This window comes from Podarcis liolepis (assembly GCF_965112155.1).
Source record: "Podarcis liolepis genome assembly, chromosome: 1".
In the NCBI taxonomy this organism is placed as follows: Eukaryota; Metazoa; Chordata; class Lepidosauria; order Squamata; family Lacertidae; genus Podarcis; species Podarcis liolepis.
In genome coordinates, this window is record NC_139554.1 from 109,358,702 (window position 1) to 109,372,150 (window position 13,449).

At 41.1% G+C, this 13,449-nt stretch overlaps 1 protein-coding gene across 1 annotated transcript; it reads left to right on the plus strand.

Annotated features, from left to right (window-relative positions):
- Positions 1-5,150: 5,150 nt before the first annotated feature.
- LOC310704000 (uncharacterized protein) lies at positions 5,151-11,173 on the plus strand. Its single transcript, XM_083496946.1, has 2 exons — positions 5,151-7,016; positions 10,651-11,173. The coding sequence occupies exon 1, from the start codon at positions 5,579-5,581 to the stop codon at positions 6,797-6,799; it is 1,221 nt and encodes a 406-aa protein (XP_083353072.1). The 5' UTR covers positions 5,151-5,578; the 3' UTR covers positions 6,800-7,016; positions 10,651-11,173.
- The last annotated feature ends 2,276 nt before the right edge of the window (positions 11,174-13,449 follow it).

Below are 13,449 nucleotides of genomic sequence, written 5' to 3' on the forward strand. Positions count from 1 at the left end.
CTGTCCTTTTGGGATGAGAATCCAAGCCCAACAACCTAAAGTTTTAACATGGTCCAAAAAGGGTTTTTTTTCCATAAAGCAAAAAATGAGGGGTATTGTTTATGGTAGAATGAAACAATCTGTTCTGTATGTAATTAACACAGAGAATTCCTTCCACCCAAAACTTCCTGGATAAGCCAGAATCACATAGCATAGAATCTAACATCGTTTGCAAAGACCTTATCTTGCGTTCTGCAACTGAATTTTCTTCAGGCGAAAAAGGACACAATTTATGGTGACTAATACCACACTTTTTCAACCATATCTGGAGGGCTTCAGACATGAACTTGCCTCCACGGTCATTTTGCAATTGGGTAACTTTGTAGGGAAACTGCCTTTCTATATAGTTCACCCAATTTTTAGTCAGTTGACCAGTTTCACTTTTGTGTTTTAACAAGTATACCCAAGTATACCAGCTATAATCATCCACAAGAACCAGAAAAAACTTTGGTTGAGACCCTAAGGAAAAGAGATGAACAGTAATCCTTCTAGTTGGTTGATTGGTTTGGCCTAGAGTTGGTTAATTGGTTAACTGGTGAGCTATGAGATGAAGGTGAGGGTCAGATGCCTTGTCAATCAAAGAATTCCTTGTCAACCAATCAGAGGCAGCTTTGTCAATCCCAGCAGCAGGTATAAAAAAGGATGACCTGGCCTGCCCTGGCCACAGGCCTCTTCATCTTTTTATGTAAGTTCATGAAGATACCAACAAGATGTAAGTTCGGTGTTGTTCACAATACCGAGAGATGCTAGTGAGTTTGAGTTTATTTTATTGCATTAGCCGTGTGGCCATAGCATGATATACATTGAGATAACAACATAAAATAGGGGTGGGGAGGTAAAGGTAGATATCGTCCTGGGCGATTACTTAAACAAAGGGGAAAAAAAACTGCTGAGGCTGGAGGAGGACCGTTAAAAGGTCCTTCAGCTCCTCAGATATGTCCTAGCTCGATTGTCCTTGTACAATAAGGCTACTTGGAACTTCGTTCGGTTGTGCGGCGTATCGACTGCAGCTGTGGTGTTAAAGAAGAAGTTGGTGCTGCTTTCCTCTTCATCACACTAAGCAGGAAGTTTGCTGTCATCTCGGTAATCCAACAATCAGAATCCTGCAGAAAGAGGGACACTATCCAAGGCTGGATTGGGAGATGAAGCTTATTCACGAGGGGAGTTAAAAACTGAGATCTTTCATCTGTCCAGTTGGGACAGAAGAGCATTACATGTTCCATAGTCTCCAGGGCCGTGTCATTACAGGAGCATGTTCTATTTGCAATGGGAACTCTGGAATAACGACCCGACAGAACTGCTGTAGGAAAACAGTTGAGACGGGCACAGGTAAAGTCCCTACGCTTAGCCTCCGAAGAAATTGTGAAGCAGTATAGAAGGGCCCCTTCAGGGGGTGGAATAGCTAGGGCTAGGCCTGAACACGGTCCTCTTGCATAGGAAGCTGTGTTAGAAAAGTCAAGTTGCTGTAGTTTCTTTTTAATTAGAGGTAGGGCCGCCGGGCTGATACACTCTAAGTTAAGAACAGTTTTACAGTTCAAATTGAGAAGAGAGCGGAATTTGAGGTTAATTGTAGTTTTCCAAGGGGAATTATTAATATCTCTTAGGATCAGATTGGAAAAACCACCTCTAATTCGAGCATCCGATGTTAGTAGGTGGAAGCTGTAGGAAATGGCTCGACTCCATGCTCGTTTAACAATTGAGGACTGGGCGAACTCGAGTCGTAGGGCTGCACCTGAGACACATCTCGGGACGCTGGAAAGAGATCTCAGGAACATATGAAGTGGGCGATCCAAGTTACCTGATATTGCTGTAGTCCATACTTCGCATCCATATAATAATTTAGGGACAACTTTGGCATTAAATATTTGAATTGCTGCTGGAAGGTGTTTGCCGCCCTTCTGGTGGTAAAATCGGACAATGGCGTTAGAGGTCGTGGTTGCAGCGAGAAAGGCAGATTGTAGATGGGTGGTCCAGGAGAGATTATAAGTGAATATTATGCCTAGATATTTAAAGGCTTTTACCTTTTCTAAGTAGCCACCTGTGATCTTAAGTGGCTCCAACTTGAGTTTGCGGGAACGAGTGAAGTGGAGGACTTTCGATTTTTTATAATTAATATTAAGAGCTTCCGCCTTACAATAGGCGATAAATGCGTTAACTGCGTTTGCTAGGTCCGCAGCTGTTCTGGATAAGATGACGGCATCATCAGCATAGAAAAGGGAAGCAACGGGGTGGCCTGCTAAGTGAGGAGGATACTTAGATGCTAGCTTCAAAGTGGAAATTGCATCGTGAAGATAGAGATTAAACAATAAAGGGGCCAAGAGACAACCTTGTCGGACGCCCTTGGCCGTTGGAAATGGAGTAGTGAGGGAGCCGTTTGGACCACTTCGGACGCGAGCTGTGGTGTTTGAATAAAGGGAAATAATTAGGAAGAGGAGGTGCGAATCAATTCCCAGATGGGCAGGTTTGGACCATAATCTCTGCCTAGGAATGGAATCAAAGGCGGCCTCCAGGTCCATGAAAGCAGCAAATAGGTGGCCTTGCCTTGGAGCAGTGTATTTACTGGCAAGGTGATAGAGAGTTAGACAGTGGTCCATGGTTGACGCTGACTTTCGGAAACCAGTCTGTTCCAGCGGTAGAATGTTCCTCCCCTGGACCCATGAGAGAAGTTCCTCCAATAAAACAGCGGCAAATATTTTCCCCAGGATGGATAATAAACTGATGGGGCGATAGTTCCTAGGGATGTTTGGCTGGCCGCCTTTGAAGATCGGAACTATTATAGCTTCTCTCCAGGAGTCGGGGATGTCTAGGGTGGAGGAGATAGCGGTGAATACAGGAGTCAGGTGTTCGCTCCACCAAAGAGGATCAGTCAGGAAAAGGTCTAACGGGACCATGTCTGGGCCGGGGGCCTTATTCCTTCGCATTGACATTATGATGTTGAAAATGCGAGTTGAGGTAAAGTTTATTGAGGAAGTGGGACTAAGAGAGCAGGAACAGAGGTCCGACAGGGACTGAGGGAGATCTGTAAGAAGATTTGGAGAAGCGAAACTGGTTGAATAATAGGCAATCCATGCTAGTGAAGTTGTAGATGGATCTTAATGAAGTTGCGGACAGGGTGCCGGCGTTTCACACTTGTTTTGCCCTGGCAGTCAAAGTAAGCAAGTGACCGCTATTCACCCCTGATGGGGCCCTTTTACTGGGGCTTGTAGGTAACATACTCCCAAAGTAGTTTTCCAGACTTCTTCAGTGGTCTAAACTCAAAGCCTTGATATGTATATTGATACTCAGTTTCGTAGAGAATACTATTTCTTGGCTTAAGGTTAGGAGACTGATTCACTTAGCCAAGATTGGAAGAGTGGGCAGATCAGTCAGCTCAGGAACCTCCTTTTACTGGGTGAGCAGAAATTGTTTTTTTTCGTGTGGCACCAGCTTCCAGAAGTATGTCAATGGCCTTAGTGGACCTCGGCAGAGACCTTGCAGCAGTGGCAACAAACCTTGCAGCAGTGGTGGGCCTTGTCAGGACTCACAACTGCACCAGGATAGCTTGGTGGAGTGTGCAGCAGAGTTGAGGAGGGTAACATTCCACCACAGTTTGGACCCTCCCTTGTACATTTTAAGCAATTTACTGGGCGTCAGATACTACCTATAGAAGGACTCTGATATTAGCATCCCCCCCCCAATTTTTTTAATTGATTTTCCAAAATTTATGAACAAACAAACAAACATAAATCCTAACTGTAATTATTCTACTCTTAGTAACATTGTTAAGTGACTTCCTCAAATCCTCCTGGCTGAGTTTCAATGTACATCATTGTAACAGTTTTCCAAAACAATTTTCTCATAAAATTTACTTAATCAATTAACATCTTTCTTTCTTTTCATTTTAAATTTAAACATATTATTCTATAACGTCACATATTTAAATCCTAAGCCTATCTGGTATTTGCATGTATTTCTGTTTAAATTATCTTAGCATATTTAACTAAATAGTCTTTGGATTTCATCCATTCCTCCTGGTACTCCTCCTCCTTCTGGTCGCGGACTCTTCCAGTCAGGTCGGCTAGCTCCGAAAAGTCCATCATCTTCATCTGCCATTCCTCCACTGTTGGCACTTCTTGTGTTTTCCAATTCTTGGCTAACAAAATTCTAGCTGTAGTTGTGGCATACAAAAGCAATCTAACATCTTTCTTGGGCAATTCCAAACCTGTCATTCCAAGAAGAAAGGCCTCTGGTTTCTTAATAAATGCATATTTCAACATTTTTTTCAATTCATTATAAATCCTCTCCCAGAAGTCTTTCCCCTTGGGGCAGGTCCACCACATATGATAAAAGGTACCTTCTTTTTCTTTACATTTCCAACAAAGCTTATCATTATTGTGATAGATCTTTGCTAATTTTACAGGAGTTAAGTACCATCTATACATCATTTTCATAATATTTTCCTTTAACACCATACATGCAGTGAACTTGACCCCTTTCCTCCACAACCTTTCCCAGTCTTCAAACATTATGTTATGTCCCACATCTCTTGACCAATCTGATATTAGCATTTCTAAGCTCGGTGTGTTTCGTGCATTTGTGTGATCCTCATGTGTACAGATTTTATTTTCTACAAAGTTTTTAGTTCTCATAATTGCATGCAGAATCCTGAGATACAAGGATGGGCTATGCTTGTGGGCATTTGAGACACCAGAGGTTTGCCAGATGTCAAGCAATAGAATTACAGTGCCCTGCATTTGTCTTTATTCACCTTATAATGGCTATATATCTTTATAACCCATGAAAGAGACATTCATGTCTAGATGTCATGCACTCTAGATATCTCACTCCCCAAAGAGCAATGACCATATTCAGGTAAATAGTTGTGCTAGCAACAGCCAGTTCAATGATTCCTGCTAGCAGAATGGGCTTCATCCCTTTTCCCCATGCCCAGATCTGCTTGGGAAGGTTAGGAGACAGCACACAGCAGGAGCGGAGAGATTATTCTGTTGGGCGAGCAGTAAACAGTCGGAAGCAAACAGGATTAAGCTAAAGCCTTGGAAAGTTTACTTTAAACGTCTAAATTTCCACCACTAAAAATAGCGAACCCCCCCCCCCTGGAAGCAGGAAAAGGGGGGGGGGAGTTTTTGGACAATATTTGCCTGCAAAAAGAGAGGGAAAGAAGCTAAATTTCCATCGCTCAGAACCTGGGAATGGGCTGCCACTAAGATTGTTGTATTCTGGACCTCTGCATAGACTGTGAATAGACCGTTCATTGACAGTTAGTGAAACAAGAGTGATACATTGTTTCAATTACCCTCTTCTGACTCAAAAGGGACTAAAAGGAGTAAAAGAAACTGAGTAATAGTAGCTGAGATTTGATACTAAATATACTGGTGCAATTGTGGTTTTTTAAAAAAGCGACATTTTGGACTAACACAATATAAATAGTAACTATTTCCCTCTAGAGGAGGACTTTGAAATTGCTACAAGGATTGGAATTTTCCAATTCTAAAGATAAGCCCTTCAAGGTCAGTTCCACAGTCCCAGAGTCTTAAGTGTTATGGCAGATGGAAAAGAAAAAATAGACCCGCCAATCCAAGACAAAATAACAAGGTCTGGGAAGTCTTGGCGAAGAGTTTCTACATCTGGCCCTCCTGCTTCATCTGTGGCTGTATCAACGCATACTAAACCAAAAGGAATGATTTCAGAAGAGGCTCTGGCACTTGCTCTGAGCAAAATAAATGAATCATTGGAACAAATGAATAAAAAATTGGATCAGAATACACAAAGTATAAATCAGAATACACAAAGTATAAATAGTTTGGGACAAAAAGTTAATTCAAATACAGAAGCTATTGAGAAATTGATTCAGGAGTCTAATTCAACTCGACAGATCGCAGAGGAAGTTAAGGAAAAGGTTGTTGCTGTGGAAGCGAAGGTAACTAAGCTGGAAACAGAGAGAGTTCCAGACCTTCAGAAGCAACTTGAGGACCATAAGTTGGCGCTTTCTATGATTGAGCTTAAGGAAAAACAGACAAACTTGAGGATTAGAGCTGTACCTGAACTGGAAAAAGACTGCCTGATAGACTATCTCACGGAGGAATTTGCAGATCATTGGGACTTGGATTTGGAAAAAGAAGAGTTTAGAATTGTGAGGGCCTTCAGACTGGGAAGAGGAGGGAAGAAGGAGAAGAACAGAATAAGAGACTGTTTGATTACCCTCCGATCTAAAGAAGAGAGAGACAAAATTTTGGGCTGGCATTACGAGAAGACTTTGGTAATACATCAGTCAAGAGTGGAAATATTTAAAGACATCCCAAAACATCTTTTGGACCTTTGGTCCAACTTTGGAGATTTGGTTGCCCTGTTGAGAAGGAACAAAATCATCTTCAGGTGGGAATTTCCTCAAGGCCTATCCTTCAGTTTCAAAGGAAGGAAAATAAATATAAGATCAGTAGAAGATAAAATAAAGTTTCTGTTTAAATACGAAGAAGACCTGCAGAAGGGAATTGGAAAAGAGCCAACAGCATTGGAGAGAAGATCACCAAACAGGGGAACATTGGACATATCGACATTATCTTTTGGATTGGACCCCCCAGTGAACGTGCCAACACCACCACCAACAGAAGAGGAGCAAGCTTTGGGGGCAGTTGGGGGGGGGTACCAAAGTAACCACATGATGGCGCTCCAGGTCTTGAGATGGAATGTGAACGGACTGAACAGCCCTGAAAAAAAGGCGGAGAGTATTTCATTTATTGAAAAAAAGAGCATTTGGACTTGATTTGTTTACAAGAAACACATGTGACAAGGTTACACAGGAAGTTATTGAATAATAAAAGATTAGGCCAAGAATTTATCTCATCAGATAAAGTAAAAAAAGAGAGGAGTGGTCCTCTATGCAAAGGAGAGTCTATCACCAAAATTTATATTTAAAGATAATCAAGGAAGATTTGTAGCAATTGAAATTCAAACGCAAGGAGAAAAATTCCTGATAATAGGTATTTACGCACCAAATGAAGGAAAATCAGAATTCTTTAAGAAGTTACATGAGACTCTGATGGACTATATGGATTACAATATGATTTTGATGGGAGATATGAATGGCGTAGTGTCTACAAATATGGATAAGGCACAAAGACAGATAGTCACCAAGGATGGAAGACTATCAAAAACTTTCTTTGATATGACTGAAAATATGGACTTAGTTGATATCTGGAGAACGAAGAACCCTCTGGGAAGAGAGGGAACTTTCTTCTCCGAGGCTAAAATGACATGGACAAGAATTGACCAAATTTGGGTAACCAGAGGACTGGCTCCGAAGACTAGCAAAGTTGAAATCTGCCCTAAGACCTGCTCCGATCATAATGCCGTGAAGATGGAAATGAAATTGATGCCAATTGGTTCCTTTAGATGGAGGATGAATGATACTTTGTTTAGGAATGAAGAATTTACTAAGAAGGCCCAAAAAACTTTGAGAGACTATTTTGAGATAAATATGAACACTACTGTGGAAAAAAGAGTAATCTGGGATGCAAGTAAAGCTGTCATGAGAGGATTTTTGATACAACAGAACGCAATTAAGAAGAGAATGCAAAATGAGAAAAAAGACAAAATCCTGGAAAAAATAAAAGAAGGGGAGAAGAATTTGAGGGTGAAACCAAAGTCCCAGGAGATTTTGAAAGAGATAAAGTTATATCAAGTACAATACATGAAAATGATGAATCAGGAAATAGAATGGAAGATCAAACAGATGAGACAAAAGACATTTGAATTGGCAAATAAGTATGGGAAACTGTTGGCTTGGCAAATGAAAAAAAGACAAAAACTTAATACCATCACGAATTTGGAAGTGGAAGGAAAGAATATACAGAATCCAGTGGAAATTAGAAAGTGCTTCCAGAGGTATTTTAAACAACTATATACACAGGAGAAGCAGAAAGAAATGGATATTGATAAATTTTTGAAAATGAATGGACTACAAAAAATTCCCCAAGAAAATAAATTAATGCTGAATTACAAAATAACGGAACAGGAAGTAGAAGGGGCCATTCAGAATATGCAATTAGGCAAATCTCCAGGACCGGATGGACTGACTTCAAGATATTACAGATCTTTGAAAGAATGGTTAATACAACCTTTAAAGGAAGTCTGTAATGAAATATTGGAAGGGAAAAGGGCACCAGAGTCATGGAAGGAAGCTTACATCACACTTATACTGAAAACAGAGACTGAAAAGACACAGCTCAAGAACTACCGCCCCATATCACTGCTTAATGTGGACTATAAAAATTTTGCAGACATTTTGGCTAAAAGATTAAAAAAGGTGTTAACAGAAGAAATCCATAAAGATCAAGCGGGCAGACACTTGTCTGATAGTACGAGGAATATAATTAATATCTTAGAAAAATTACAAGTGAAGATTAATACCAAAGCAGTTTTGATATTTGTGGACGCGGATAAAGCCTTTGACAACATTTCCTGGAGTTTTATGAAGAAGAATTTATTGGGGATGGGGGTTGGTCAAGGTTTTGGAAATGGTATAGGTGCAATTTATTCAGAACAGAAGGCCAAATTAATTGTGAACAATGTAGTGACGGAAGAATTTAAGATTGAGAAAGGAACACGACAAGGTTGCCCAATCTCTCCATTGCTTTTTATATTGGTCCTGGAGATTTTGTTAAACATAATTAGAAGGGACCAATTGGTTAAAGGTATACAAGTGGGAGCTAAACAGTACAAATTGAAAGCATTTGCTGACGATTTGGTATTGACTTTACAGGAGCCAGAATCTAGCACTAAAAGAGTATTAGAACTAATTCAAGAATTTGGTCAGGTAGCAGGTTTTAAGTTGAATAAGACAAAAACTAAGGTTTTAGAGAAGAATCTAACTGAGATTGAGAGAGATAATTTTCAGGAGACTGGATTGACACTGGTTAAGAAAGTGAAATATCTAGGAGTTAACATGACTGCTAAGAATGTGAATTTATTTAAGGATAACTATGAAAAATGTTGGACTGAAGTGAAAAAGGATTTAGAAATATGGTCAAATTTGAAGCTATCGTTGTTAGGCCGAATTGCTGTGATAAAAATGAACTTATTGCCAAGAATGCTGTTTTTGTTTCAAACACTGCAAATTTTGGACAAAATGGACTGTTGCAAGAAGTGGCAGAGAGATATCTCTAGATTTGTCTGGCAGGGCAAGAAGCCCCGTATAAAATTTAAGATATTAACAGATGCTAAAGAAAGAGGTGGATTTGTCCTGCCAGACCTTAAACTTTATTATGAATCAGCCGCATTTTGTTGGCTGAGAGAATGGATGCTTTTTGAAAACACGGATGTGTTGGATTTGGAAGGTTTCAATAATGTATTTGGTTGGCATGCATATTTGTGGTATGATAAGGTTAAAGCACACAAAGCGTTCAAAAACCATATTGTCAGAAAAGCACTGCTTAATGTTTGGATAAGATATAAGGATTTGTTAGAAAATAAAACCCCAAGATGGTTGTCACCAGTGGAAGCAAAGGCTCAGAAAAAACTCAATATGGAGGCCAAATGGCCGAAGTATTGGGAAATTTTGGAACAAGAGGGTGACAGATTAAAACTGCAGAGCTTTGAAAAATTAAAAAACAGAGTACGAGATTAGCTCCATTATTATCAAATAATGGAGGCATATAACTTGGACAAAAAATTAGGCTTCCAGGTAGAAAAATCAAAATTGGAAACAGAATTGTTAGACCCTAAAGTTAAGAATTTGTCAAGAATGTATAACTTGCTGTTGAAATGGAATACTCAAGATGAAACGGTGAAATCTGCTATGATTAAATGGGCATAAGATGTTGGACATAATATTATGGTGGCTGACTGGGAACAGTTATGGACCATTGGTATGAAGTTTACGGCATGTACCGTATTTTTCGCCCTATAGGACGCACTTTTTCCCCTTCCAAAATGAAGGGGAAATGTGTGTGCGTCCTATGGGGTGAATGCAGGCTTTCTCTGAAGCCTGGAGAGCGAGAGGGGTCGGTGCGCACCGACCCCTCTCGCTCTCCAGGCTTCGCGGACCTCTCCGCAAGCAGCGGGAGCTCTCCCGCTGCTTGCGGAGAGTTGCCTGCATGCCGAAGCCTGCGCATGCTGAGATCAGCGCGTCCAGGCTTCACGGACCTCTCCGCAAGCAGCGGGAGCCAGCGCTGGGCTCCCACAGCTTGCAGAGAGCTGCCTGTTTGGGGGCTGGGGTCGGGGAAGCTCGGGCCTCCCCCGCCCCAGCCCCGCGCCTGGGGAAAAAAATTATTTCCCCCCCTTTATTTCCCCCCCAAAAAACTAGGTGCGCCTTATGGGATGGTGTGTCCTATAGGGCGAAAAATACGGTAATGTCTTAAAAGAGAATTTAATGAAAATGATCTACAGGTGGTACATAACACCAGTCAAGCTTGCAAAAATCTATCATTTGCCCGATAACAAATGTTGGAAATGTAATGATACTGAAGGTACATTTTTTCACCTTTGGTGGACATGCCCAGAGATTAAGGCATTCTGGGAGATGATCTATAATGAAATGAAAAAGGTATTTAAATATACCTTCCTGAAGAAACCAGAGGCCTTTCTCCTGGGCATGGTCGGCCAATTGGTGTGAAGGAAAGATAGGAATTTTTTTATGTACGCCACAACAGCAGCAAGAATACTTATCGCAAAGTATTGGAAGACACAAGATCTACCCACCAGGGAAGAATGGCAGATGAAGCTGATGGACTACATGGAACCGGCGGAAATGACTGGCAGAATCCGAGACCAGGGAGAAGAGTCGGTGGAAGAAGATTGGAAAAAATTTAAAGTATATTTACAAAAACATTGCAAAATTAATGAATGTTAGAAGGATGCTGGAATGAAGCGATATGGTTTTAGCAGAAATGTAATAAAGAATTAAGTAAAAGCTGATTGATAATGGGCCAAAATGAAAAAATTTAAGGTTAGACCGTTAAGATAAATTATAGAACAAAAATTGAGAAAGATGGAAAGAATTTGCTGAAATAGTTAATTGAACTAGAATACAAAAAAGGGAGGTGTGAGGAGGTCGATGAAACAAGTAAATGAAAGGTAAAGATATGGAATATTGGATGTGTGTTTTAGTGTTTTTGTTTCTTTTTGCTGTATTGTTGTATTTTTTATGTTTTTCTTTTTATGTATTGTAATGTATGTTCTGTTAATTTTTTTATTGTTTTCTTTTTTTTCTTTTTTCTGTAATTTTTAAACTTCCAATAAATATCATTTTTTAAAAAATATTCTGTTGGGCGAGCAGAAATGCTTATGCTGGTTGAAGCAATCTCCTTAGGGCCATGTTGAATAAAATGCTCAAGTTTTGAAACTCTGAAATAAAGTTAGCAGAACATAGAGTCCTAGTCAATGTGACATATTTGGGGTACTAATGAAAATTTGGGTACCTGAGACAGATTATGCCTGGATGTATTAATCTTTATTTTCTGAAGTATGTGTCTAGATATAATGAATGCAAAGAAAATAATGGAAATATGATGGATGGCAGTGTTGGTGGACTAACATAAAAACATTTTCTCGGCTGGAAATTTATCACACCTGGAGTTGGTTATAGCACATGAACACAGATCACAGTGCACTTCAAGCTATCATAAATTTGACAATATGTTTGAGGGCTCATTTTTTAATCTTTGATTGGGTGTGTGTGTTATAAACTGATGCCTAAGCTGGTTAATCATTGTTTGGAAAGCATCTGAAGATCTTTCTGTTTCCCACCGGCCTCCTATCCTTACTTCAAGGAGCTCAAAGCAGTGCCTACCAGTGTTGCCCGTTGCAAATTGGGACTGGTAGGAGGGAAGGAAGATGAGGTGAGAGGCAAGGGACAGGGAACATGTTTCATCCCAGGAGTCACATTTCCTCATAGGCAGGGCCGGTGCCTCAGGTGGCAAACCAGGAGAGGCAGCACCATGTGTGGCAGATGGAGGAGGAGAAGTCCTTTACTAGCATGAGAACTTGCTGCTGTCCTCCCAACCCCTAAGGGTTGCACACACAAACTTCCTTTCTTGGGAGGAAGGAGCTGGTAAGGGAGGCAGGGAAGACCCCCACACTATCTACAATATAACCCTTCTCCCAAAACTCCAGGACAGAGGAAGGGAAGGAGGTGAGGCAGCCTCCAATGCTTCTTTCCTTTCCTTTCCTTTCCAGGTGGTTGTAGGACGGTCCACGTAATTAACATTGTAACGGTACAACAGCCAGCGGTTTATTTAGGGAACACGTGGCGTGTTTAGTCCTTAAATGTAAATAGAGCCTTACACTGCAAACCTCTACATGTCTACTCAGAAGTAAGTTCCACTTGAGTTCAATGGGACTTACTTTCCAGTATGTGCCTAGGATTGCAGCCTAACCATTCTCACGGCTTCCCATTTTAGGAAGCTTAAACTGAAAAGAGCGGTCACTGAAGCTTCCAAAACCAAATAAGAAATAGAAACATTTAGGAATCCAGTTGTTAAGATGGTGAGTTCTGCAACCTATTTCATAACAGCTGGCGCTTGACTTTAAACAGAAATCATGCAACATTTCTCTACATCGTCACCTCCATCACTAAACTGGCAGGAGGAGGGGCACCATCCTGTGGGTGCTGAAAAGTCTTGGGATAGCCCTGCTCATAGGCAACTTTCTCATGTCAGAGATGAGCAAGGCCCAGCCTACAGTGGACAGGACAACAGAGGTGACTCTTACATGTGGAAGGTAGGGTACGTTCTAGCCACACAAAACTAAGAGGTTTCTACATGCCACCTTTCTCTATGTAAAGGGCTTGCAGTTAGAAGATGGAGCTAACTTGTTTTCTCCTGCTCTGGAGGTTAGGACCTGAACCAATGGACTCAAGCTACAAGAAAGATTTTGACTAAAGAGCAGGAAAAACTTTCTGATGGCAAGAGCTGTTTGACTGTGGAATAGTCTCCCTTGGCAGGTGGTGGACTCTCCTTCCTTGGAGGTTTCTACGCAGAGGTTGGATGGTCATCTGTCATGGAAGCTTTAGCTGAGATTCCTGGATTGCAGGGAGTTGGACTTAGATCACCCTTGGGGTCCCTTCCATTTCTGTACTTCTGTGATTCTATTACTGCAGCCAGGAGAAGCATCTGAGAAGAGCACAGAGCAGGGCCAATGAGGGGAAGTAGTTCAGGGATAGGTGTGACCTGGCAAGAGTTGTGAGGTCTGCATACAGAGACCTGGCCCCCCAGGTCTTCGAACAAGGGAGAGCCATGCAAGGAAGCAGCCTTCTGTAAGCATATCCATCTGCACCCAGGAGCTCTTAAAGTAGCTAGATGCATCCCCATCTGGGGCTCCCAAGCTAGGACAGGATGTGATTATTATTTCCAAAACTTGCTAAATAGAAGAGCATTCCTAACTGGGATATGTAACAAATGAAAATCTGAATATATA

Excerpts from the sequence above, each read along its gene's own strand:
- LOC310704000 (XM_083496946.1), top strand. The coding sequence starts at position 5,579 with ATGGCAGATGGAAAAGAAAAAATAGACCCGCCAATCCAAGACAAAATA.